Source organism: Ochotona curzoniae, unplaced genomic scaffold (genome assembly GCF_017591425.1).
Source record: "Ochotona curzoniae isolate NIBS_2020 unplaced genomic scaffold, NIBS_Ocur_1.0 scaffold_3835, whole genome shotgun sequence".
Lineage (NCBI taxonomy): Eukaryota > Metazoa > Chordata > Mammalia > Lagomorpha > Ochotonidae > Ochotona > Ochotona curzoniae.
Window position 1 is genome coordinate 7,635,300 of NW_024467114.1, and position 27,014 is coordinate 7,662,313.

The 27,014-nt window shown below is 43.5% G+C and overlaps 1 protein-coding gene across 2 annotated transcripts; it reads left to right on the forward strand.

Annotated features, from left to right (window-relative positions):
* Positions 1-964: 964 nt before the first annotated feature.
* On the forward strand, positions 965-21,140 carry CLDN12 (claudin 12). Of its 2 annotated transcripts, none has more exons than XM_040964808.1 (3): positions 965-2,832; positions 11,540-11,627; positions 17,869-21,140. In XM_040964808.1, the coding sequence occupies exon 3, from the start codon at positions 17,902-17,904 to the stop codon at positions 18,634-18,636; it is 735 nt and encodes a 244-aa protein (XP_040820742.1). In that variant the 5' UTR covers positions 965-2,832; positions 11,540-11,627; positions 17,869-17,901; the 3' UTR covers positions 18,637-21,140. The 2 variants fall into 2 exon arrangements, with proteins under 2 accessions (XP_040820742.1, XP_040820741.1); XM_040964807.1 differs by lacking the exon at positions 965-2,832 and adding an exon at positions 9,406-9,505.
* The last annotated feature ends 5,874 nt before the right edge of the window (positions 21,141-27,014 follow it).

Genomic DNA, 27,014 nt, shown 5'->3' on the forward strand with positions numbered 1-27,014 from the left:
TTGTGGCCTGGGAAAGCAGTCAAGGATGACCCAAAGCCTTGGGACTCTCTACCCCTGTGAAAAACCTGGAGGAAGCTCCTGTTTCCTGGCTTCGGATCGGCTCAGCTCTGGCCGTTGCGGCCTCTTAGGGAGTGAACCAATGGACGGAAAATCTTTCTGTCTTCATCTGTAAGTCTGCCTTTCCAATAAAAATAAATAAATCTTTAAAAATCATCAGAATAAGTTTTAAATGTTCTCACCACAAATCAATAAATGAAGTAAGGTATTTTTAATTAGCTCCATTGAACTTCTCTGTACATATTTTGAAATCATGCTATATTCAAAAAATACAAAAATTTTTATGTTTCTACTCAGAAAATGGTAATGAAATTGTATTAGTTTAAAAAGTTGTTATATGCTTTTGAAAAATGTTATTGATAGTCTATTGTTTTTCAAGAACTAAACCTTTTAAAATTATTCTTTTGTAATCAAGTGTAACGATATAAAAACACTGGGAGCTAGAACTTACATGTTTGCCAGTTGCGACTAGTCTACCTTAGTGACAGTCTGTGGCATTCCTTCACTTATGATGCCTTCATTGAGATTTTCTTTTTAAATTTTGGAGACTATTCCTTAGGGTATTACTAAAATAAACAATTTATTTTCGAGTCTGGCATGTGCCTGATTATACTCCATGTGCACTAGTTCTCTAGGAAACTAGAGAAACAAAGCTTCAGAACCCTGTTGAAGGAAATGTTCAGTGATAATAGAAATCACTAATAAGTAATAAGCGTTACTTATAACATGTAATAAGTATAATGTTTTGCAGAAGTAAGTTGATATGATTTGTGCTCTTAGAAAGTAATTTTTCCCTAAGTATCAGTATTTTTATTTTTCTGATTTGGAGGAGGGCCGATCTTTGTGTCCTTTTTATTTATTTTTTTTCTTTTTGTTTGTTTGCTTGTTTTTGTTGTTGGGTTTTTTTCTTTTTTGTTTATTTTTTTCTTTGTTTTCATTTTGTGTCCTTTTTTTCTTACGTGCTAGTTTGTCTACATCCTATTTTAGTAAAGAGAGGAAAGAAATGCAAACTTTAAACATTACTAATATATTTGTAAGTCATCATAATTTCTTTAGTAAAAGGGGGAAGATTTGAAGAGAAACCAGAGAGACATTATAATTTCTAAATTTCTGCTGGAATGTTTAAAAATACTTACAAACTGAACATTTTCCCTGCGTGTTATAGTACAAAAATTATTGTACAAACAGTGCAAAAGCATTTAAAGTAAAATGGACAGTTCCCTTCCTTCTGCATTAAGCTTTCCAGTCCTCAGAGGAAACAATAGTTTATGTTCTTACATAACTACTTTCTATGTCTATTTTTACCCAGATGAGTTATTATAAACTTTATCCAAGTTTGGGTTTTTTTACACAATAGTAACAAGTTAGTGAGCTTGAAAGAGTTATTTGTTTTAATTGGCGAGGCAGCAGTTACAGAGAGAAGGAGGAATGGGTGACTGTCTGTCTGCTGGTTCACTCCCTAGGTAGCTGCAACACGAGCTGAGCTGAGCTGAGCTGTAGCCAGGAAGCAGGAGCTCCCTCCGGGTTTCCCATGTGGGTGCAGGTGGCCATGAATGCTTTCCCCGGCCACAAGCAGGGAGCTGGATGGTTAAGTGGAGCAACAGCCACAGACTGGCACCCATATGGGATCCTGGCCCATCCAGAAGGGAGGATTAGCCAATTGAGCCATCGTTCTGGGCCCATGTTAATGAGCGTTAAAAAGTTCTGCCGCTTAAAACTTCTTACCATTTATTTTGGAATTTAATGCCTACTGAAGTCTTTATAGAAGGCTTTTTTTTATTCTTCTGTAAAGTATTGAATTAAAATTGTACTGGGCTTAAATTTCTTATAATTTGGCAGTGTGATTTGATTACAAATGTTTCACCTTACTCTCTGTCTTTCCCCTCACCACTCGCACCTCTGCTCCAGTCCGCACACTGGCTTTCCCTGTCTTAGTCTCTTTTCATCACACATGTGCTTGCTGAGCGGCTCCTGAGTGCCTGGCAGCATGCAGGGTGCTGCATAGACGGTGGCGAGGAGGATAGACAGGCCCTGCCTGCCTCTTGGCTCTCATGTCCTATAGCAGAAATGGCAGGGCTTGGAGTGACCTGGCTCCAGGTCACAGCAGCGGCCTGGATCGAGAACAGCATTTGGAATTTGGACTTCAGAGTGACCACGTTTCATATTGGCTGGGATTTCTGTGTGTAAGTTCTGTTTTCTTGTTCAGTGTGTATTTCTTACATAGAAACCAGCAGCAATGGAAGGATTAGTTTTACAGGGCAAACTAAAATGTTCTGACGTCATGGTCTCTGTGTTGTGGCCAAGGATGGTGTTTGTGTGTTGGAGAAAGCGTTTTTTGTTTGCTGTCGGTAATGCCCAGGGTTCCACTGCACAGTTCACTGGAGCGCCTTGTTTGGTGACTCATTGAAATGTTCCATGTATTTTCCTAGTTACTGAGAAAGCACTTTGTGTACCTTTTCCAATCTTTGATTTTTTTTTTATTCTAACAAAAGGAAAAAAATCCAAGTTGTTTTGATGTTTTATTTTTTTTAAAAAATTAGGGGCCGATACTGTGGTGGAACGAGTTAAGTTGCCAGTTGCAATACAAGCACCCCGTACTGCAGTGCTAGTTCGAGTCTTGGGGCTGCTCTGCTTCTGATCGGACTCCCTGCTAGTGCGCTGGGAAGGCAGTGGATGATACCTCACGTACTTGGGTCCCTGCCGCCCACGTGGAGTTGTCTGCTCCTGCTTCATCCTGGCAGGACTGGCTGCTGCTCTCTGCCAGTGGACCAGCAGGTGCGTTACTCCCTCCCCTCCTTCCACCACGCCCAGCTGCTTCCTCTGCCTTCCCTCGCCTCCTCTCCTTAACACTCTGCCTTTCGAATAAATAAATAGATCTTTGTAAAAAACAATGGCCAAGTTTAAGATGTATGTCAGTATATGTGTATGAACTATATGTATCCAAGTTTATAATTAAGAATATACATAAGTTTGCAAAGCTTATTTTGACTCAAATCTTTTAACGTTATCATATGCATTTCTTTATTAAAAACTTATTTTGCCTTTCAAAATACTTTTTAAAAATATATACTGGTTAGAATATTTAATTGTTACATTACTGAATAGCCAGAGTATCAGTATACTATGTAGAACAAATATTACTGATTCCCATTAGTACTTGCTGTAAATTTATGCTGTCATGAAATACAAGTTATTACCAGACACTTAAATACTAGGTGTGTTGTGCTGAGAAGCTAAATTTGTGCTCTCAGTATTTTATCTACGAGCAAACAATTGCAGTGTGCTTATTATATCGTGCTTTGGGTGATGCATGGTCGGGCATCACTTCACAACATGTGCATTCTGAGACATCTGATGTTGCCCCGGTCCAGCTGCAGCTGTTACAGGCATTTGGGGAGTGAGTAGTGGATAGAAGGTCTCCCTGTCTGCCTTGCACAAAGTAATAATACCAGTTACTGTTTCAAAGCAGTAGGGTAGGTCTATTTATAAACTTTTAACATAAAAATGCAAATAAGCAACACTGTAAATTCTAAACCTGCATAAATGGCATGTAATTGCAAAAAGACAGCAGCATTTTAAAGACCAAATACAGTCACTTGAATTTCATGTGTATTTTAAAGTCCTTAAGAGTATCGAGTATCTCAAATTTGAATTAAATTTATTTCTCTTTACAAAATAACCATATGAAACCAATTTAGAAATTTAGTTTAAGTATGTGGTATTGTGTTTGAATATATGAATGTCATCATATTCTGGGAACTGTGCTGCGTGCTTCACATATATTTACTCATTTAATCTTACTTATTTATTTTTATTGGAAAGTCAGACCTACATAGAGGAGAGACAGAGAGAATGGTCTTCCATCCTCTGGTTCATTTCCTAAGTGGCCACAACGGCTGGAGCCTAGCTGATTAAAGCCAGGAGCCAGCAGCTTCTTTCGGGTCTCCCATGCAGGTGCAGGGTCCCAAGGTTTTGGGCCGTCCTCAGCTGCTTTTCCAGGCACAAGCAGGGAGCTGGATGGGAAGTGGGGCAGCCAGGACACAGACTGGTGCCCATATGGGATCTCTCCACATGCAAGGCGCAGACTTTAGCCATTAGGTTACCATGCCAGGCTCATATTTAGACAATTCTGTCTTGCCTCCTGGTTAGTTACATTTTTCAGAGAGTGATGTGTACATGCATTGTTTTTTTTTTTTTAAAGATTTATTTTTATTATTTTTTCATTGGAAAGGCGGATACACAGAGAGGAGAGACAGAGAGGAAGATCTTCCGTCCGATGATTCACTCCCTAAGTGAGCGCAACAGGCCGATACTATGCCGATCCGAAGCCAGGAGCCTCTTCCGGGTCTCCCACGTGGGTGCAGGGTCCCAAAGCTTTGGGCCGTCCTCGACTGCTTTCCCAGGCCACAGGCAGGGAGCTGGAAGGGAAGTGGGGCTGCTGGGATTAGAACCGGCGCCCATATGGGATCCCGGGCGTGCAAGGCGAGGACCCTTAACCACTTGCGCCACTGCGCCGGGCCCCATACATTGTTACTTAAGTGTTTTTGAGATTATAAAATCCTTAATACCTTTTTTAATTAATTTGAGAGACAGAGAACTTCTATGCTGATTTGTTCCACAAATGGCTGGGACTAGGCCTGCCAATCCTTGGAGCTGGGAACTCAGTACAGGGCTTCCCTGTGTGTAGAAGACTCTCCAGGTACTTGAGCTATCACCTCTGGCCTCCCAGGGTCCCCAGAAGCAGGAACTGAGTCCCAACACTCTGATAGTGATGCAGGCATCCTTACCGTGTCTTAAGCCTAACACCTTCCCTAGTATTTCAAAATTTTAGAGAAAGACATTAAAATGTATACTCTTTAGAAAAGTTTATAATTTGGAAAATAAGCCAGTGAAATAAACAGAGTTGACATAAAATGCTGGCAGACAACACCCTCTAATTTTTACCACAAAATTAATAGTAAAAAATATGGGTTTTTGTTTGTTTGTTTTTGTTATTTTTCTTAAAAGGACATTCCCGGGCCTGGCACAGTGGCCTAGTAGCTTAAGTCCTTGCCTTGAATGTGCCGGGATCCCATATGGGTGCTGGTTCTAGTCCTGGCAGACCTGCTTCCCATCCAGCTCCCTGCTTGTGGCCTCAGAAAGTAGTAGAGGACAGCCCAAAACCTTGGGACCCTACACCTCCAGGGAGACCGGGAGGAAATCCCTGGCTCCTGGCTTCAGATTGGCACAGCACCGGCTGTGGCGGTCCCTTGCAGAGTGAATCATTGGATGGAAGTTCTTCCTTTCTGTCTCTCCTCCTCTCTGTATATCTCATTTTGCAATAAAAAATTAATCTTTTTTTTTTTTTTTTTTAAAGAAAGGACATTTCCCATCTCCTATTTTCTGAGCTTGGGAAGTATAAGGAAGGCATCGGGTAAGGTAATCTCTTTAGCTATGTATAGGTGTCACTAGCCACTTAGAGGAGAAATCAGAGATATTAGTGATGTCAAGAGAAGAGAGGAAGGAAAAATAGGACTGTTGAAAAATTGTGCTTCCGGCTAACCTAGCAATAGCACGTGGGGCATTCCTGTAGTTGAGAAGCCAGGGCAACTTTATCCACCCGCTCTAGCCATAATTGACTGCTCATTTTGGGAATTCTAGTTTTAATTTTTTTTTCCGTTTCTCACCATAGGAAAGTTGCTTGATTAATACTTATTAGATGTTTGGAAGACGTCAGAGGAAGTAATTATCTTAGCATATATTATTAATGTGTTTATAATAGAAATTAAGTTCTTTGGGATGCCCAGCTACTGAGCTATGTGAAGCATAACTAGACTGAATCATGTCCTTTGTAATTCTTGGAATTTGAAGAGCAGGAAATGTAGTTTATATTATATTTAATTTTGGAGCAATCTGTGGTAAGATAGTTTTTTCCTATTTTGTAATCTCTATCTCTAAGTGCATTGAAGGTTGAAAGCAGAGGACAGAAGCTTCCTTTGTTCATGGCCCAAACTTCAATGTATTTTTCTGAAATTGCCAATATCTTCTAACTACTGCCTTCATTTTTATTGGTTATCAAACATTATTTTTGGTATTATTTCTATATGAAAGGCTTTAAGAACACTGTGCTATAATTTTCTCATATTTTGGGAAAGGACACAATTGCAAAGCTAAAATATACTTTCTATTTTATTTGTATATGGCTTGCTGCAAATTGAAGGAGACTGAGAATATTTTAAATCAAGGACAAACATTCAGTAAAAGCTCATGACTTTGGATAGATTTGAAACATGATTAAATGATGGAGTATATAAAAGCCTCTGGCCAATAATTGAGCCTGAGTCTCAAAAACAAATCTTTCCAGGAAGTGATAGCATTTGGGGTCAAGAGAAATTGAAAGAAAATATGAGCACAGGTAGCCTTGCCTCTAAAAATATGAACCAGAAAAACTAATCTGCTTCAAAGAATCGTTATTGCTACAATGCTAGATTTGTAATGTACATTTGTTGCATCAGTTGAAATGCAGTTTTCTTTTAAACAACTGCTTAAAAAACAGTGGTGCTGGAAGAAGAAAGTGGCAAGGATTGAAGGCACGAAGATTTACTCTGCCTTGGTTATCTTTCTTAGAGGCCCATTCTGTAGTGTCGAGCTCCTTTTGTCTCTTTCTCCCTGACTCCCCCACAGTAATTTTATTAACAATTATCAGCAAAAAGTGCTGTCATCCTACTTGTTGGTGATGTACTACAGAATCCCAGAGGTTTTCAAAAGTGCTACTTCACCACTCAAATTGCTCAAAATTCTTTCAATGTCAATTTGCAAGGGCTGCCGTAACTACGTACTATAAACTGGGTGACTTACTACAAAATGATATCCTCTCAGATGTTTGCACCTTGGGTGATGAGAGGCTGTCCCACAGGCCTCATGGAGCTTCTAATGGCTTGTTGACAGCACTGTCCTTGCTTGGCTTGCACCAGGAAGGCTCTTTAGAAAGGTCACGGATACAGGTTATTGTTTCCTTTGATGAGGAGAGGCTGGCGTGGAGGATGAGAAGCAGAGTAGCAGCCGCTGTCTCGTACAGCTGAGTTCCCAGTGGAAGGGAAGACATCCTCCTAGTGACACTATGGAGGTGGCTTGAGAAGATGTCCTTTGAAGAAATGGGGAAGTTTCTGAGCCCTGAGGCAGCCCAAGTGCTTTAGGCCATTCCAAGCTGTAGAGTTCTCACTCCCATCCCATTGGAGGGAAAAGAGGGGGTGAGTATTAGCATCTATACTTTGCTGGGAAAAGCAAAGGGCCTTCTGTGATGCACAGAGCTTGGAGAATTGGGTGTGTGGAAGGCCAAGAAGATACTGAAAGTCTTCAAAGAGCAACTTCACAACTTAAAGCCTTCTTCCCAGTAGTGTTAACTCTATTTTTACGGAATACCATGCATAACTGATGTGTTATTTGGAGGTGGAAGGGATGGGATACAGAGGAAGGAAAATGAATTGTATCATTTTGATTAAAATTTGGGGCCTGATTGAAGAAATGGTGAAACAGTGCAAAGAAAACTGTTGATTCAGTTCTATGTCCAAGATATTTTACCTTTTCAAAAAATGTCACTGGCACCATTAGGGTGCAGTGAGAGAGTGTTTGAAGCTCTGGATGCCTGAAACTTGTAAGCAAGGTACTGCATTCCTGAACTTAGTGCTGTTTTCCACAAAAGATTAAGCCAGTTTTTAAGTAATCAGAGCTGCTATTTTGGAGACAGAAGCTGGGAGAGAAGGTTTTTATTGTCGAGCACACATAGGTTGAAAATTCTTGCTATCCTATTTCTTTAAGATTTGTTTAATTTTTATTTTGTTATTGGAAAAGCAGATCAGATTTATGGAGAGGAGAGAGATACAAAGATCATCTGCTGGTGGATGCAATGGCTAGAGCTGAGCTGATCCAAAGCCAAGAATCAGGAGGCTTTTCTGGGTCTCCCACATGGATGCAAGGTCCCAAGGCTTTGGGCTGTCCTTGACTGCTTTTCCAGGTTACAAGGAAGGAGCTGGATTGGAAGTGGGACAGCTGGGATATGAACCAGTGCCCACATGGGATCCCTACACATACAAAGTGAGGATTTAGCCACTAGGTTATCATGCCAGGCCCATGAGTGCTAATTCTTGAAATTAGGTAAGAGATCCTTTCTTCTCTGACCTTGCCGTTATGTCACCTTATCCATGGAACCCGTTGCTAAGGTATTGGAAATGGGGAGCAGGGAGGTGTAATAGGGAGGAAAAAAGGGGCATGCTCTTAAGGTAGTGGATTCTTGAAGCCTCTGATTTTATTTGTGGCTTTCAAACTTTGAGCTCTGAAGCCAAGAATGACAGGGTTCAATCACTGACAGCTCAATGGCAGCTATTCAAGGGCCAAATGATTTCAGAAGCCCCGGCCTCAGGAGAAGACTTGGCATTCATACTTGGAATAGGGTTTACCCTAGAAACCAAATGATTTATTTTAATCCTAAGAACTTTTACTCAAGGTATTCCATCTTGATTCATGAGACCCTAGACCTTCATCTAGAGCTAAATTGCAAAAAGATTTATTTACTTATTCATGTATTTTAAAGTCAGATATACAGAGAGGAGAGACAGAGAGGAAGATCTTCCATCTGATGATTCACTCTTCAAGTGGTCACAACAGCTGTTGAGTCGATCCAAAACCAAAAGCCAAGAGCTTCTGGGTCTTCCACACACAGTTGCAGGGTCCCAAGGCTTTGGCCGGTCCTCCACTGCTTTCCCAGGCCACAAGCAGGGAGCTACGTGGGAAGTGGAGCAACTGGGACACAAACCGGTACCAATGTGGTATCCTGGCTCACTTACAAGGGGAGGATTAGCTAAATGAGCCACTGCCCAGGCCTTGTTTTACTATTTCAAATTCAACACCAACAACCATAGAGAATTTGAAGGATAGTACAGTGAGCACAAGTATATACTTACTATCCTATATTCAAGTGTTGGCAACATTTCCTCTACCTGTCCTGCTGGCATCTGAACTGTCCACCTCACACCTTGATCAATACGGGGTAGTGGGGACAGTCAGCAATCAGAAATGTTGCTAACCTTAAGGGCAAGTCACATTGAATAGAAGATATTTACTTGCATACCCAAATCCAGACCGTTCTTAGTTTTGTTTGGCTTCGCCTTTGTGTGTGTGGTGGTGGTAGTGGTTGTGGTGGTGTTTGCTTCGTTTACCAGTGGAGGAAGGGAGGAGGTAGGTCAGGGACGCGGGTCACAGGATGTAGCGGACTGCGGCGGCCCAGTGCATTGTGGGAGTTGTAGTTCCCGGCGTGCAGGGCATTCCCTTTGGGAGCCCGGGAGAAGGTGCCTGCGTTCCCAGAAGCCTCCAGTGCAGCTTGCCGGGGCAACGCACTTCCTGAGACTGTGAGGGAGACGCTCGGAGACGGTGCTCGGACCGGGCGAGTGGTCTACCCCGGTGTGAGGAACAGGTAGGTCTGGTCCCGAGGGCGGCGTTTTTTGGGGGTAGGGGCGACTTCTGTGTCGGTAGTTGAGGTAAAATAGCTGAAGGGAGGAGCTTGGCCGGGAGAGGGCGGCTTTGGAAAATACCGCCCCCATCCCGGTTTGTGGTCATGGAAATCGGGTGAGCACCGAGGTACTTGCTAAAAATACTAAAAATAATGCCCGTTTGCGGGGGGTTGCGGCTGTGTCATGCGGGGCCGGCCCGGAGTACGGCGGGGGCTGCTATTTCGGAAGCGGCGCGCTGCTGCGGGTTGTGTAACCGTGATGCCCTGCCCGCGGCTCGCACCTGCTGCCAGCTGCGGGGGGCCGGGTCCCCGGGGGCGGCCTCTTTCCATGGCTCCACCCCACCCCAGTTTTTCTTCCCCTCTTCATGTTTTCCTGTCAGCTCTGGTGCTTCTGAGGACACAGCTCGGAAGGAGGGCGGGTGGGGGGCGGGGAGGGCTGCCCTGGAAGCTTGCTTGGCTGTCTCGGGAGGCACAGGTTCCGTGGTGCTCCAGGCCTGGGAAATGGGTCCGCCACCATGTTAGAGCAAGGCCAGGCTTGGGGTCTCCCCCTCTGCACCCCCTGAGATTAAGGTGGCTGCCCTGGGATCCTGTTGCGTGTTGCCCTTGAGTCACTGCCTCTGATTTCAGAGTGAGCAGTTCTGTTTGATTCCAACTCAAAAAGCATCATCCCCTGAGCTTTGAAATCTCCACACACACTGCCTCAGGAACCGACATCCCAGGGCCAGCGATGAGCGCCTTCTTCCGGGAAGAGGTTCCACTCTCATCCGCCCTGCTTGAGGCACATACTATTGGAAGAGGAAGTTGTTGCTGCCTACATTGGGTACAGGCTGTGTGCATCCTTAATCCAAGTGCTCGGAAAACATGCAGCTTTCTGAGGTGGGACCTGGTGCCGCAGGTGTAGAACATCACACCTGACCTCGGGTGACAGCAGGAGCACCAGAAATGTGGCATGGAATCACCCTCTGTGTGTGTAAGATGCACAGGAAAACAAACAGGCTTTGCGTTTTGGTCTTGTTCTCATCCTCATTGTCCCTTATTGCGTACAGGTAGGTATTCCAAGTTCCAGAAAGAATCTGAAACCTGAGGAGTTTCTGGTCCTGGGCATTTCAGATAAAGGATACTGAATCTGCGTACAAAAACATCTTTAAATGATGTGTTGAGCCATTGGTTGAATTACAAATGCTAAAAGCAGAAGCTGTAATTGTGAATTTAAGGATGCACTCGTGCAGATCACCTTTGCCTTGCTTTGTTTTCAATATCCCTTTGTAAAGGAGAAAAGAGACAGTTTCTTTTACTTCCCTGGCAACTGCATGAGGTTTCCTTGCCTTCCTTATTTTGCTGTGCTTGTGAAAAAAATCAAAACACTCATTAAATTTCATATACTCCCAAAGCAGACATTTCTAACCTTATTACTGCTGTCTCCTAGAATTACAAAGTAAGTTATTTTTTCTTCTGATAACTTTACATATGATTAATACATAATTTTAAGAATTAACTATTTAGGGTCTGGCTCGACGGCCTACCAGCTAAAATCCTCACCTTGAATACGGTGGGATCCCATATGGGCACTGGTTCTAATCCCAGCAGCTCCACTTCCCATCCAGCTCCCTGCTTGTGGCCTGGGAAAGCAGTGGAGGACCACCCAAAACCTTGGGACCCTGCACCTGCCTAGGATACCTGGAAGAGCTCCTGGCTCCCAGCTTTAGATCGGCACAGCACTGGCCATTGTGGTCACTTGAGGAGTGAATCATCGGATGGAAGATCTTCCTTTCTGTCTCTCCTCCTCTCTGTATATCTGAATTTGCAATAAAACGAAAATAAATCTTTAATAATAATAATAAAATAAGTTAAAAAATAATTACCTATTTAAAAAACCATTTAATATAGCCTTTTTGGTATAACGTTGTAGAGTGTTTCTTAACCTACTTCTGAATGAATTTGAATTGAATGCTTTGGAAAGTACTATGTTAATTTGGGATGTTTTTCTTATTTCTTTAGACCCAGATCATCTCTACTGTGTGTTCAGGTGTACCTGTATTTCTTTTAAGTTGATTAAAGCTATTTTAAAACATCAGGTACCTCATAGGTAAGTACATCCTTTGATAATATTCTGTTATTATATATCAAGCAATAATGACATTTTCTTTAATTTTTTTCTTTTTGCTGCCAAATTTTTTTTGGATGATATTTTCATGGTTGATCAGGTTGGGAACGGTTGAGGAGTAGAGGAAAGTGGATTGAGACTGTTGTTTCCACATTTTCTTTTGCTTCTTCCTGTATCTTGGGGAACAGGGAAGGTAAGTGGAGAAACCACACCCAGCCTCCCAACCACCTCACTACCCAGGGTTGGGGAACGGCCACCTGATGTCATCCCTGGGTCCCTGATGTTCTGTTTAAGTGGTACTTCTGAAATCCTGTCGATCTCTCCAATCCAAGGATGAGGAAATCCTTCCAAGGTCCATTAGCTGACATAGTCTACTTTAGAGTCTCCATTCACCCAGATATTTGCTGTCAGCGCTTTGCTGGGGTAGTTGATCAATTTGTTCTGTCTTCCTTTGCTATGGTACCAGATGTCCTCTGCAGGCCCCAATGGACTGCCATATCCTTCCTGTGCATCTGGGCATGCCATCCACTGCTGTCTTAGCTACTGAGGAAGCCTAGTTCTGACACATGGCACTCCACAATCAGACCACAAATTCTGTCATTCTCCCCAAAGTTAGAGTTCTAAGTCCAACGGATCAGTTGAGGGGATCTCCAAAGAAACCTTGTCTGAAATGATCCTAGACCTGACTCTTGTATGTGCTTGCCAGTATAGGGTCTGGCTCAGTCTGTCACCCACATCAGCCTATGCACACACTGGTGTTGTAATTGCTGGGTCATTTCTGTCTCCAGCCCCATATCTTATGCAAACCAATAGATATTGCAGCCCAGCCCAACCAAGCACAGTACCCACCCCCAAAACCCCCCACTAAGCCCTCCCCTAGCCCTGGTTTCTGTGCTTTCCAGAATGTGCAGCAGATCTAGTCTGACCCAAATCCCATTCAGATCTCATACATCAATGGACATTGGAGCCTAGTTCAACTCAACTGACCCCACTATCCAGTCCATACTCTTGCCGGCCGGTGCTGCCACCTATATAGGCAGGCTCACCCCCAGCCCTGGTTCTCATGCTCACCAGTGGGAGTTACAGCCCCTATCTCATCTCATCAATACCCCCAGCTGTTGAGCAGAGTAGCAGAAATTTCAGTTCCACAGAGGTGGACCACATATCTGCCATAGAATCTGCCCCCAGACTTGGTTCTCTTGCTTGCTGGTTAGTGTCATGGCCCAGCCTAACATCACCTGTCCCCTGTTCCAACTCTCGCTGGCAGGTGCTGTAGTCTAGCCCTTCCGGTTAGGCTCCTAGAGAATGGTGGTCAGTGCTGGTCCATGCTAACTAGTCCAGCTCCGGTCTCCCATGTGGGTTGGTGCTTTGGTTTGATCCAGAAAAGACCTCCAGTTCCCCCTTCGAAAGTGCTTGGTCTCAGCTCCATCACTTACCTTCAAGTATAGTGGCCTTGTCAATGGAAGTCCCTCAGAAATCATTCCTTACCTGCAACATATTTCCTCATCTGCTTCCCTGGGTAATCCACAGTCCCTGCGCCCCAGCTTAGTCTTCCAAAGCCCAGTATTCCAATGTGGTGGGTGCTGGTCTGGAGCCCTGCCTGTCCACTAAGGTCCCAAGCTCCTGGCATGTGTGCTGGCCTGGGACCTTTGCTCTCTGCCCACTCAAGTTCCAGGCCCATTCAAAGTTCCCCAGGCCCAATTCACCAGCACACCATGCCAGCATGTTAACCTAGGGCTCTCCCCTCCCAGAACCAAGCACTTGTGGGGAAATACCCAGGCTTGCTCTGGCTGCCTGCGTGAGCCCCAAGTTCTCTGCATACCTCCACTGGTATTGTCTGCAACCCCCAAACCTCCCCTATCCCCAAGCCCTTGTGCCTACACAGCAACTATTGCACAATGGCAGCAACTTTTTTTTTTTTTAATCTTGTTCAACAAAGAGTAGGTATGGAGCAGATGTCTTTGAGTGCAGTGGTTAATGACATATTTTCTAAGAACTCCTGGTGTTATCTCTGAGAATAAACTTAGCTATTAGACATGTTCTCTTGTAGCTTTTCCTTGAAATTGTCACTGAAAAATAGTAGTGGGCCTGTGAAATTCTAAAGCTCTTAGCCTTGCTTGAATTCTGTTGATAACCGTAGAAAATATATCCTTTTGAAAACATTTGGAGTGGTATCTTTGGTAACATTTAATTAGGTACCAAATTTTAAACATTATCTCTGAAACTCATTGTGAACAGATAGTCAAATATCAGATGTGAAAAGGTTGTTCTGAAACAGTCATTATTTGATTTGGTCAGTAACTGCTTTGAAGATAAAATGTTGTTATTGTTATGTGGCTATTTGCTGAAAATTCAGGGGAACAACATGCTTCTAGTTAAAGGAAAATGTGCCTACTTATTTATCATTATAAACTTAAATTTCTGACCATCTCCTTGTTTGCAGAGAGGTTTTCTATTCATTATCTCACAACTACCTTATGGATTATTTTATAGAGAAGTTTGAGGTTCAGATAATACAGATGACTTGCTCTCTATGAAAAGGATAGGTTATAACTAGGATTTGGGTCATTGGTCCTCTCAGCAACAGTGTAAGATGTCTACCAGGTGGAAGTGAGTGACCCAACTTCAAATTCACAGCGTCTTCTTAGCCTGCTGTGTTCTCCATCATGCCCAGTTAGGGATTTTCACGAAGCAAAATGATACAGCCCTCCCCTCTCTCCCCTACCCATTGCTATCAAAACATACATTTGATATTTTCAGCATTGTTAACGAAGTATATCCAATATAAAAGAATCAACACAGGAAAAATTAACTGACCTACTAACTTCTATTGAAGTTAGCGTTGCCAAACTTAGATGTGTGTTTCTGTTTGCATAGTCTGTGTTTAGGTTCTCTGGGGTGGCCTCCATCTTGCCTGACATAGGGTTCTACGGAGAAGAGACATTGAGACTTGAGGCCAGTAAGGAGTGGAAGCAGAGACGTGGTATGGAAGCAGTCTGGGTGATGCACATGATAATATGAATTGTTCCAAATGAAGTGAATGGATCTGAGGCTCAAGCAAACTTTGTAACTTGCCTATATCTTGACCATACTGGCATGGACCCTTCAGTGTGGTCACAGACCCAGCAGATACTTGGTTGCCTACTTGGTCTCACATGGGGAAGGGGCCCAAGTACCTGGGCCATCTTCTGCTGCTTTCCCAGGCGCATTAGCAGGCAGCTGGATTGGAACTGGAGCAGCTGGGTCTTGACCCAATGTTCAAATGGGATGCTGACATTATAGGTGTAAGTTTTACATGCTTTGCCACAACTCAGAACCCTGTGTTGGACTTTGAGTAGATGGTAGGAAGGAGTTCTCAAGCTTTGAAAAAGAGGGAAGCTTTTTCCTCTATCTTGATAGCATTTATCAAATCCTTTTTCTTCTTTATTCTTCAGTAATCCTGAATGATAAATTTTATGAATAAGTACCTTATTGGTTCATTTTGCTTACTATATGGCAGTATTTAATAAATGATAGTCATATAGTTGATTCACTGTCAGCATTTGAGCTTACACAGAACAACATGTCCTTTTCTTCAGTCTCCCTGTTAACACATGGGGTCTCGATGGCCAGCAGCCTCAGTGTCCTTTCCAGTTCAGACAGCATGTCTTAAAGATGCTAGATACTCAACATAACAGTAACAGTGGTGTTTCTATTGTACTGGTTGAATGATTGCTTAGTAATAGCTACTTCCTTATCCAGTTCAGTGTCACCTGTGGCCCACCTTTGTGAGTTGCTAATGCTGGGCCCTCATTTATTGAAACTAGAATGACTTGTTTGCCATGGGCATGTTATTTCCAGTGCACAGGAGTAATAAACAGGTGTGTAAGCAAAATATCAGTAAAGAATTGAATTCGGAAGCTTGGCAGGGCAGGGGTAGGAAGGTGTTGGTCTCCTTATCTAATATAAGTAAGCTCAGAGCCACACTAGAGTTTGCAGTGCTATACCACCATGGCAAAATTAATCAATATACCTTCAAATAAGCTGCTAGAGTTAAGCAGGAGAAGTGTTTGTTGTTGTTAACAATTTATATCAAAAAGTTGGGAATATAATTTCTGTATGTCTTTTCACCCAAAAGAATTTTTTTTTTAATTTACTCTTACTGGAAAGGCAGGTTTGCAGAGAGGGGAGAGAGAGAGAGAGAGAGAGAGAGAGAGAGAGAGAGAAAGAGAAAGCAAGCTCTTCCATCCATTGATTCACTCCTCGGTGGCCACAATATCCAAGCTGAACCAATCCGGAACCTGAGGCGGGGAGCCAGGAGCCTCCTTCAGGCCTCCTACATGGGTGCAGGTTCCCAAGACCTTGGGCCATCCTGTGCTGCCCTTCCAGGCCGAGAGCAGGGAGCTGAATGGGATACAAACTTGTGCCCACGTGGGATCCTGGCACTTAAAAGAGGGAAGACTAGCCAGTTGAGCCATAGCATTGGGCCCCATTAGATTTGCTGAAACAGTTGCTACTTCTGAGAATACTGACAGAAGGCAACATTAATATATAAGCAGTAAACTAATATTAATAGAGACACTTAAAGCTAAGCTTGTTTAACTTGAAGACTTTTACAAAGTGGTAATTTCTGCTTAAATTTTGATTTTTATATTATGTGCATATTTATGAATATAGGTATATACGTAAGGCTTGCTAATAAAGTCATTACTATTTTATATAACTAGATTAAACATATAAATAACAAGCCGCAGTGCTTGCTTCAGCAGCACATACACAAATAAGAGTATTTCTAAAGAGCTTTAAGCCTTTCTGATGGAACACACGTCTAAATCAGGTCCTGACCCGCTTCCTTAGCATTCTGCACATGGCCATTTTTCTGATGCTGAACTTCTGGAAATGTGACTCCACCGTTTCAGCAGATGATACGTGCTTCTGTGAAAGATGGTGGAGTCCGTAAGCATCACCACACTGTTTCCAGTGAAAAAGTGTTCTTTGTGCCTTTTTCATGCTGTAGCCAAAAAAAAAATTAAGAGTCTGTTCTGTGGCCTTGTGGGAGCACTTTATAACAGAGAAGAACCTTTGCGTGGTGCTTTGAAAAGTTTCAAACCCTGGGAATTAAAGCTGACCTTGGTTTTTTCATAGTTTGTCATATATAGAAAAAGAACGCAACCTTCCACTTGGGCTGGGAGAACTGGCGGCTGTTCTGAGCGCGTTGGAAGTAGGTTGTCATTACTGCAGACAGCTTTGTGTTCATCTTACATGAATACTGGAAGCTCATGAATCAACAAGTGCTGTCGATTTCTTTGAAAAGCACTTGGGTGAACTCAAGTATGACGGACAGTGGTTTAGTAATTTCAGGGACTTTTATTCTTTTCATTTGACTGACTCACTATGGGTGAATCCACTTTTTGTAATTTCCTTGTGTGTCTGATATGTAGCATTGAGATCCGTTGCTTTTTCTTACACATCCATTCAACAATTGTTCCTTGAACTGGTTGGCATGCCGACCACTGAGATGACCCCAAATGCTGAGGTGACACTTACATGACACATAAAGAGCTCCAGAGATGATAGAAGCACTTGATTTAAACACTAACTCACTGAATCCAAAGAACAGGGTGAAGTAGGTAGTTGTTATTTCCACTTTTCAAAGTAGGAAAATGAGGTACAGGGAAGATCTGTGCGTGGTCCAGGGTTACTCAGCCTGACGGTGAAGAAGGGGGCTGGAAGCCCACTGTCTGCCTTGGAGCCAGCTCTCAGCCACCCCGCTGTCCTGTGCTGCCTCTTTCCTCTCTGCTCTGTGCTGGTCTCAGTGTACACTAGCAGGAGCGTTTGTCGTGTTTGTAGCTAAGTGATGACTGATAAATGCTCTGGTCCCTGCTAGAAATGTGAGTACCCACACATAAACGCGCTTGATGCATGTGTGCTGAGTACTCACTGACAAACACGAGAATTGTAGGTGTGATGTTAACGGAATTTGACATTGTTTGGTTGTTTCTCTCATTAACTGTAAAGAAAAAACTGGTACTATATAGGTGGTGGTGCTGCAGGCCCCAGGCGTGTGTGTGCACTCCGGGGTCACAGGCGCATGTGCCTGTGTACGCTCGTGTTGCACAGAGAGAGCCAAGGAGCTTCTCCTTTGCACTGGCACCCCACTGTTACATGTGTTGCTGACTGGCACCTTCCTGCTCTGTTCTCCTGTTGTCCCCTCATGCATGTCCTCTTGTGTGTCACTCCCTAGTCTGACTGCCAGGACTGCACAAGCTTACCTGCCATGGGCTGTCGGGATGTCCACGCGGCCACAGTCCTCTCCTTCCTGTGTGGAATTGCCTCAGTAGCAGGTCTATTCGCGGGGACTCTGCTTCCCAACTGGAGAAAGTTACGACTGATCACATTCAACAGGAATGAGAAGAACCTGACTGTGTACACAGGCCTGTGGGTGAAATGTGCCCGGTACGACGGGGGCGATGACTGCCTGATGTATGACACGACCTGGTACTCATCGGTTGACCAGCTGGACCTGCGTGTCCTCCAGTTTGCCTTGCCCCTCAGCATCCTGATCGCCATGGGTGCCCTGCTGCTGTCCCTGATTGGAATGTGCAACACTGCCTTCAGGTCCTCCGAGCCTAACATCAAACTGGCCAAGTGCCTAGTCAATAGTGCAGGCTGCCATCTGGTGGCCGGGCTGCTCTTTTTCTTGGCAGGTACCGTAAGCCTCTCTCCATCCATCTGGGTCATCTTTTACAACGCTCACCTGAACAGGAAGTTTGAGCCTGTCTTTTCGTTTGACTACGCAGTGTATGTCACGATCGCCAGTTCGGGGGGCTTGTTCATGACCTCTCTTTTGCTGTGTATTTGGTACTGTGTCTGTAAATCCTTACCCTCTCCTTTCTGGCATCCGCTGTACTCCCATCCTCCCAGTATGCACACTTACTCACAGCCCTATTCAGCCCGCTCCCGCCTCTCTGCCATTGAAATTGACATTCCAGTAGTTTCCCATGCCACCTAATGGGGACTCAGTTGTTAGAAACAACAACAAAAAATCTTATAGCCTCACAGTCCCCCTTGTGCAAGGAGCATTTTTGGACCTACATCCATTTTTCTTTGTTCCTGACCAGTGAAGCCAAATTTGTCCTGTTAGAATGAAGTGCTGCTAGTTTTTATGAGAAGTACTTTATTTTAAATGTGAATCCTTCCTATTATCTTGCTAATTCTATTGGAAGAATTTTTAACTTTCATATTGATATCAGATCAAGTATTCAAATAGAAGGGACCTGTGTTATGACAGGTGACTTAGAGTGACAGGAGTGATGGCTGAAAGAAGTCATTGTAATATTTCAGGTTGTATATCTGTTCTCCTTTTTCTATGACATAATAAATGCCAAAAAAAGAAAAAGCATTTTCAAATGAAAAATTTACCCTAAAAGGGGGTAGAATTTTAACAGTAGTCAATAATCGGTTTCAAGCTGTAAGTTTTTCTTACTTAGCTCTTGGGGCTAATTGTGCTATGTAGGCTTTAGCATGTTGAAGAACCCTTTGAAGTGTCTTATCTTCTACCTCATGTTAGTGTTTAAAAGTAAAATACATTTTAAGTGACGTCAGGGTAATGCTAATTTTAAGTATAAATTAGTTACAGATAGCATTTAATGTAACTTTTTAAATTAATGATTTCATAAATCGTGTTACAGGAGTTAAAATGTGCCATGTGACAGGTTGGTGCTTCCTGGGAGGAAGGGAAATTTTTTTCCAGATACCGCCCACCCAGCGGTTCTCCCGCCTACACACTTCCTAATGGCGAAGAGAAATAAAAGAGCCTTAATGGTTTGGGTTTTATAAAATATGTGGAAGGGGACAAGAGTCTTTTTCAGTGACAGCATTAGAACTCTGCTCTGGTGACTGCCTTTTGAGTAATGGGTGAAGAAGCAAGGAATGACTTTGCCATGAGCTCCTTTATCTGTAGTTCAGCTTCTGCCCCATCATTTGATGATTTCCTTGTGTGTATATTTCTGCCTAGTGCCATAGCAGGCGAGTTAGAGGATGCCTGGAGAGTATGACATCTGATTTTAGCCACTTAAACATTTTCAAATAATTGAGAGCATAAGATGTTATCTCCCATTAGGGAGCAGTCTGATTTTCTTGATGGCTGGCCTTAACTTCTCAATTATTGATTCAGGAAGATATTTCTATCAGAGATTTTTCTAGTAGACAGGTTTTATAACACCAGCAATATCCTGGACCTAGAGAAATCAGTCTACTTCAATTCATTGAATCCTTAGGGTACCTAGCTCATTAGCCTGGATGTTGTGAAAGCATCATGTCAGATTTATAAGAATGGGCAGAAGTGGGAGAAAAATTATGTTGAAAGCTTTCTACCTTTAAAACTATGATAACATGTTAAGGAGGAAGAATTTTTAATGTCTTCTGATGGGGTAATGGTTAGGAAACTATGTTGTTGCTGAGACAAATACTTAGGAATTCAGGGATATTGGGTTTTAATGCTAGGAATTTGAGCTGCTTATTGGCATAATTTGCAACGTGTCAGCATTGTATCCACAAAGATTCTGTTCCTTTAAACATTGCAGATTTTACAAGTAGTAAATTGTAAAACTATTATGCCTCTTTTAAAGATCTGAGTAAGATTCTTGTTATCCTACAGTTGTATGTATATGGTATTTTCTTCTGATTCCAACAATAGTTTATGTATATAGCAACTAAGGCCAGTTGTGTAATTTTCACAAGGCTAGGTATTTTAAGTTACAGCTTCTGGTTTCTTTGAGTTCTGATCTTGTTCTCTCTTTCTTTCTTTCTTTTTTTTTTTTTTTTTTTTTTTTTGAGTGGCTGAGTCTGGATCATTCCAAGACAAGGAGGGGTGGAATTTTGAAATTAATTTTAAGCCTATTAACATTGATGTTGCCTACTTGGCAATTATTTAAATCTCTTCTCTCACAAAAGGTTTGGCTTGAATGATTGCGAATTCCACCATTCCTTTGGCCGTGGTGTCCATAATGTTACAGAAAAGTAGACTCAGCCATTAAGGCACTAGACAGGTCTTAGTCCGAGGAATTGTAAATATAAACATGAAGCTTTTGAGAATCTTGTTTTATAACATCAAATTAGTTATTTATTATGGTTTCATTGGGCAGAAGAAATAACTGCTTCTTTGCTGACTTTTTTCTTAAGTGGTTCAGATTTGCTATTGAGTAAAGAAAGCAAATATTTTTGTTGTTGTTGTTTTTTCAAGCACTTATCAGGCTATCACTGGACTAAGGGGCTATACCTTTTTCCTATTAAGTTTAAAGACCTTTACTGATGCCATCAGTGAAAACAACCTAAAACATGTTAGGCTGTGTCAGATTTGATTTACCCAGCAGTGGGAGACAAATAAATAAATAACCTGAGTTTACTCTATTTGTACATACACACTATAATGGGTACGATGTTTGCTGTAAACTGTAATGTAAAACCTCAAATAAAGTGCACTGTACTTCTTGATGTTTATTAAAAGATGTATTTTTACAAGTTTCTGTTTCCATTCTTTCCCTTAGTAGGTGAAATATTTCAAATTATGTTTCCCAAGTGCGTGTGAATTGGATCAAGTACACTCTTGTTTAAGTCCTAAAGTGTAGGAACCAGAAAGGAATGAGAATGCACGGAACCTTGTTCTGGAAGTGTCAGGTGCCCTCATCTGGTTCTGAACGTGGTCTCAGGAGTTCTGTAGGCTGTTTAAACAATCCCCCAAAAAACACCAAGGGAGGTTGTATGCTGACGTGGCCTTGTCGTTGGGGTTTTCTAATGGTCTGTGATCTTGGAGATTGGGAGTTCTTAAAAAGTCGAGGTTAAAAAAAAAGTGAAAAAAGAAAAGTTGAGGTAAGCCTTTCTTCTGTCTACAAAAATTGAAGTTACCAAAAGTGGCAACAAGTTACCCCAACAGTTCTAACACCTGTGAAGAGCTTTTAGTATGTTTTTTTTTCTTTTCTTAAGATTTTTTTTTAAAGATTTATTTTTAATATTTTTTTTATTGGAAAGGCGGATATACAGAGAGGAGAGACAGAGAGGAAGATCATCCGTCTGATGATTCACTCCCCAAGTGAGCGCAATGGCCGATGCTATGCCGATCTGAAGCCAGGAGCCTCTTCTGGGTCTCCCACGCGGGTGCAGGGTCCCCAAGCTTTGGGCCGTCCTCGACTGCTTTCCCAGGCCACAGGCAGGGAGCTGGAAGGGAAGCGGGGCTGCTGGGATAGAACCGGCGCCCATATGGGATCCCGGGTGTGCAAGGCGAGGACCTTAACCACTGCGCCACCGCGCCGGGCCCGAGATTTATTTATTTTTATCAGAGAGGCAAATTTACAGAAAGAAGGAAAGGTAGAAAGATCTTGTATCTGCTGGTTCACTCCCCAGGTGGTTGCAATGGGCAGAGCTGGGCTGATTGGAAGCCAGAAGCCAGGAGCTTCTTTGGAGCCTCTCACGTGCGTGTAGGGGCCTAAGGCTTTGGGCCCTCCACTTCTTTCCCAGGCCACAAGCAGGGAGCTGGATGGGAAGTTCAGCAGCTGGGTCTGGCAGCTGATAGGTGGAGGATTAGCCAATTGAGCCGTTGCACCGGGCACGAGTTTTTAGTTTCAGTTACACAAAAACCCAAGGAACTATGATAATGTGTTAGCTGCAGAACCGTGTATTGAACTGGAAATCAGAAGCTACTTTAGCTGAGCATCCCCAACTATTTCACTGACCAGGGTAACTAAAAACTAGAGAATCCTTTTATGTAAACTAACTTCACAAAACTGAAACTTGAACCAGAAGTGAAAAAATACACATTTGTAGTGATTGTCCACAGCCAATTTTTAGAAATACACCTTAGAAGAAAAAATACACACGGTATCCTAGCAGCTAAGGCCCTCACCTTGCACATGCCAGGATCCCATGTGGACGCCGGTTCTAATCCCTGAGGCCCCGTTTCCCATCCAGCTCCCTGCTTGTGGCCTGGGAAAGCAGTCGATGGCCCAAAGGCTTGGGACCCTGCACCCGTGTGGGAGCTCCGGAAGAGGCTCTTGGCTCCTGGCTTCGGATTGGCACAGCTGCAGCCTTTGCAGCTGCTTGGAAAGTAAATCAGTGGATGGAAGATCTTCCTCTCTGCCTCTCCTCCTCTCTGTATATCTGCCTTTCCAATAAAATAAATCTTTAAAAAATAAAATAAAAGTGCATCCTACACAGGAGACTGCTTGGAGAAAAGATTGATCCCAGCACTGGGTCAGGGAAGGTACAAGATGAACCCAGCACGTCATCTGGCTGGCAGTGAGGAAGTGTCCGAAGAATCATGGATCCAACTTGAAGGAGCTTCCGCTGGCCAACTCTGGGACAGTTTGGCCTCAGACTACATGGTAGTTATGAAATAAAACCCTTGAATAAAATGAAAATCCATGTGGTCATTCTGATAGAAACAAGAAAAGACATTTATAGTAAAACAAGTACAGAAAAACATAATTAAAACTTCCTGGTGAACGTATGATGGAAAGTAGGACTTTTACGTAGTTTCATGTGTTAGGTGACTTAAATTTTAGAGGAAAAAATACTTCATATGGGCTGATGTTGGCAAGACATCAGCTTGAGTGGTAAAACCTGCCGCCAGTGCGACAAAGCAGCAGCGTGTACATCCAGTGATGACAGTGAAAGGTACAGAATCACATGACAGCATGGGATCCCAAGTGGTGGCTCCCTTTCCATTGGCCAGTGATGTCTTCAGGCTTGAAGCAAACTCCTGGGTTGTCCCAGGAGGGCTGCATCTTTCCCTCTGCCTTTGGCTATTACCCGCTTCCCAGCACACAAACAGCATTACCACTCTGAAGGAGCCTTTGTCAGAGAGGGTCCTCCTCCCTGTGCCCAGTGGATAGCCCTCCACCCTCCTGCCCAGAAGTTTGGGAACGATTTGGATCTTGGGGAGAAAAAGCATACCCATGGCTTACTACTCACAAGATTGCGGGTTTGCTTGTTTTATTTGATTAGAAAATGAACAAACCTTAGGGCCTGCTGTCATGGCTCAGTTGGCTAATCCTCCAACTTGCAAGTGCCAGAATCCCATTTGGGTGCTGGTTCATGTCTCGGCTGCTCCACTTATCTAATTCCCTACCTGTGACCTGGGAAGGGAAGGATGGCCCAAAGCCTTGGGACTGCACCCACGTGGGAGACCCGGAAGAAGCTTCTGGCTCCTGCTTTCGATTGGCTCAGCTCTGGCAGCCATTTGGGCTGTGTACCAGCAGATCAAAGGTCTTTCTGTCTTTTCTGAAAATCTATATTTCCAGTAAAGATAAATAAATCTTACAAACAAAATTACAGAGGGAGAGATCTTGCATCCACTGATTCTCCCCCTGAAATGGCTGCAACAGCCAGAGTTGAACAAGTCTGAGAGTCAGGAGGCTCTTCTGGGTCTCCTACATGGGTGCAGGGTCCCAAGGCTTTGGGCCATACTCCACTGTTTTCCCAGGCCACAAGTAAGCAGTTGGTTTGGAAGTGGTACAGCTGGAACTTAGATGCTGACACTGCAGGTGGAGGATTACCTGGCTATAAGCCATTGCGCTGACCCTGAGCCATTGATAATTTGAACTGCATTGTATTTTACCAAACCAGATAGATACCAAAGACAAGGCCTTCTGTGGAGAGAAAGTTCATTAGAAGGCAGCCAAAGAAGGAGTCAGGAGACATGCACGGATTTGATTCCTGCTCTGTGGGGCCTGGGGAGAGTTTCGGTGGGTAAGGTAGGAGGGAGCTGGGATGCAGAGACGGTGGTGAGGCAAGTTCTAAGTGGAGGGGCTAGGAATCGAGACAGGTTAGCATTGTTGTGTTCTGAGTAGCTCTTCTGAACAGGCCCTTGAGGAAATATATATGATTAAGCCCATTGTCAAGGATAAGGGAACTTGTTAAAAAAAGAGTAGGGAAACTGAAGGATTTTGAGCTTGGGAAACCAGGGGAAACAATTAAAGGGATGACTTATTATTAATATGTACTAGTCTTGCTCCAGGAATCAAACTTAGGTTGAAAACATAACCCTAGTAAAAAGAAAAAAGAGCAACTCTAGTTTTTTTTTTTAATTTTAAAAATGCTTCTTCATTTCTTTCTCTCTCTCTTTTTATTAATTGCATTGCATTATGTGACACAGTGTTGTGGGCACTGGGATTCCCCCCACCCGTCCCCGAACCCTCTCCCCATGGTGGATTTCTCCACCTTGCTGCGTTACCACAGTTTAAATTCAGTTGAGGTTCTTTCATTGGAAGTATTTACCAAGCATAAAGTCCAGCGTCTTATTATCCTAGTGGGTTCAACGATTTCTTGGTGAGACCATCTCTGGTCTGAATGTAAAGCCAGCAAAGCATCATCCCAATCAATTAAAGGCCCTGCCATAACATCAACAGCCATTTGCAACCTTATGGCATTAATTGACATGGTATTGATTAATAGTATGCTGATAGGAAAATGCAGTTTCTTAACTACATCCTGTGACTTCTTCATAGACATTTCAATTTTGGTTTGTATTCAACCTGATTCCATACAGTTATCAGTTTAGGTACAGTACATTTTTTTAGGATGGGTGTGCAGAGAAGTCCCCAATACCCCAGTGAGGTGTAACTAATCTTTGTGTCCCACCTAATGAGGCATGAGCAACTCTAGTTTTAAGGTCATTTTTCCCTCTTTGTGTCTTTTCTTTCCTTCACTCTCAGGTGATAATGTCAGGGTATGCATGCGGTGGGGACCTGACGGCTCTCCACAGAAGTGGGCACATACCAATGAAGTTAGACTGTCTCTCCCTTGCTGGCTGTGTGCGAGAAGGTTGGCCAGCCCGGTCCCTTATTTTCCTGACCTGTTGGCCTGCTCTGGCTACTCTGTGTTGGCAGCTCGAAGGTTCCAGCTGAGTGCTGGAGCCAGCTCGTCTGGCCCACAAGAACCAGCTGTGCACAACTTATTCCAAGGCCAGTGACTTCTCATCCGTAGCCTGATGTTGACCGTGGAGGAGGTAGCTAGGCTTCAGAAGTTGTTACTACCACAACGGAGGGCTTTGATTTCTCTGTTTTCTGAGCGCTGGTGGTTAAACGTTTACTCACACCACAGTGCACAGCAAGCAGGGCTGTTTGCTGAGTTTCAGGCTGATTGATAAAGAAATGAGGAAGCAGGGCCCGGCGCGGTGGCGCAAGTGGTTAAGTCCTCGCCTTGCACGCCCGGGATCCCATATGGGCGCCGGTTCTAATCCCGGCAGCCCCGCTTCCCTTCCAGCTCCCTGCCTGTGGCCTGGGAAGGCAGTCGAGGACGGCCCAAGGCTTTGGGACCCTGCACCCGCGTGGGAGACCCGGAAGAGGCTCCTGGCTTCGGATCGGCATAGTATCGGCCCGTTGCGGCTCACTTGGGGAGTGAATCATCGGATGGAGGATCTTCCTCTCTGTCTCTCCTCTCTGTATGTCCGCCTTTCCAATAAAAAATAATAAAAAAAAAAAATAAATCTTTAAAAAAAAAAAAAAAAAAAAAAAAAAAAAAAAAAAGAAATGAGGAAGCAGACACTGAGAGCTGTAAAACTTCATCGATGACCAGACACTGCCTGATAGTCTCTCACCACACTGGCCTGACTTGTGCAGTATTACTTTCTCACTGCAACAGAATGACCCTCATAAAATATAACTGTGACCTCCTCTCTTCCATGTTTGAAATGATCCAGCAGGTGCCCCTTGGAACAAGATCTAAGCCCTTACTTTTAAATTTAAATAGAAGATCTTTTACAGTGGAACAAACATGAGGGCAGGGCCAGGAAAAGCAAACTTTCTGACAGAGAAAGAGCTGTCTAGAAGGAGGGAATGTTTTTTACTGTGCCTAGAACTCATCAGATTCTTAGGGATTTTTGACACTAACAATAGCTCCCAAGGACAAAATACAAAAGGCAATACTTAATAAATAGTTAGGAAGATCCATTTTCCATGAGTGAATTGGTCACCATTTTCACTCAAGGAATTTGCTTCCTGCAGGAGTGGTGTAACAAATGTGGAGGCTGAGCTCTAGAATGAACCCCAAGGATCCTGCCTGCAGGTGTTCTCAGTCCTGTGGAGCCCCATCCTCCACATGAAGGTGACTTACCAGGCCGTAGCAGCTACACTGCAGCTTCTGTATTCTCTCTTGGCTCATCTGCCTCTGGAGAGAGCCCGCCACTGCGGTGTAGGGACTCACACTATGAGCGGGTTAGGACGAACCAAGGCCAGGGACCAGTGCCAAGTCACTGACGGGGTCAGACAGCCAGCTCCAGTTAAACCGTTAGATGCCTGCAGCTCTGGCCAACAGCTGCAGTACAACCTCACTGAGACGGGACCAAAGTTACCCAAACTGTCTCCAACCTCCCAACCCACAAGAAGTGTGTGACAT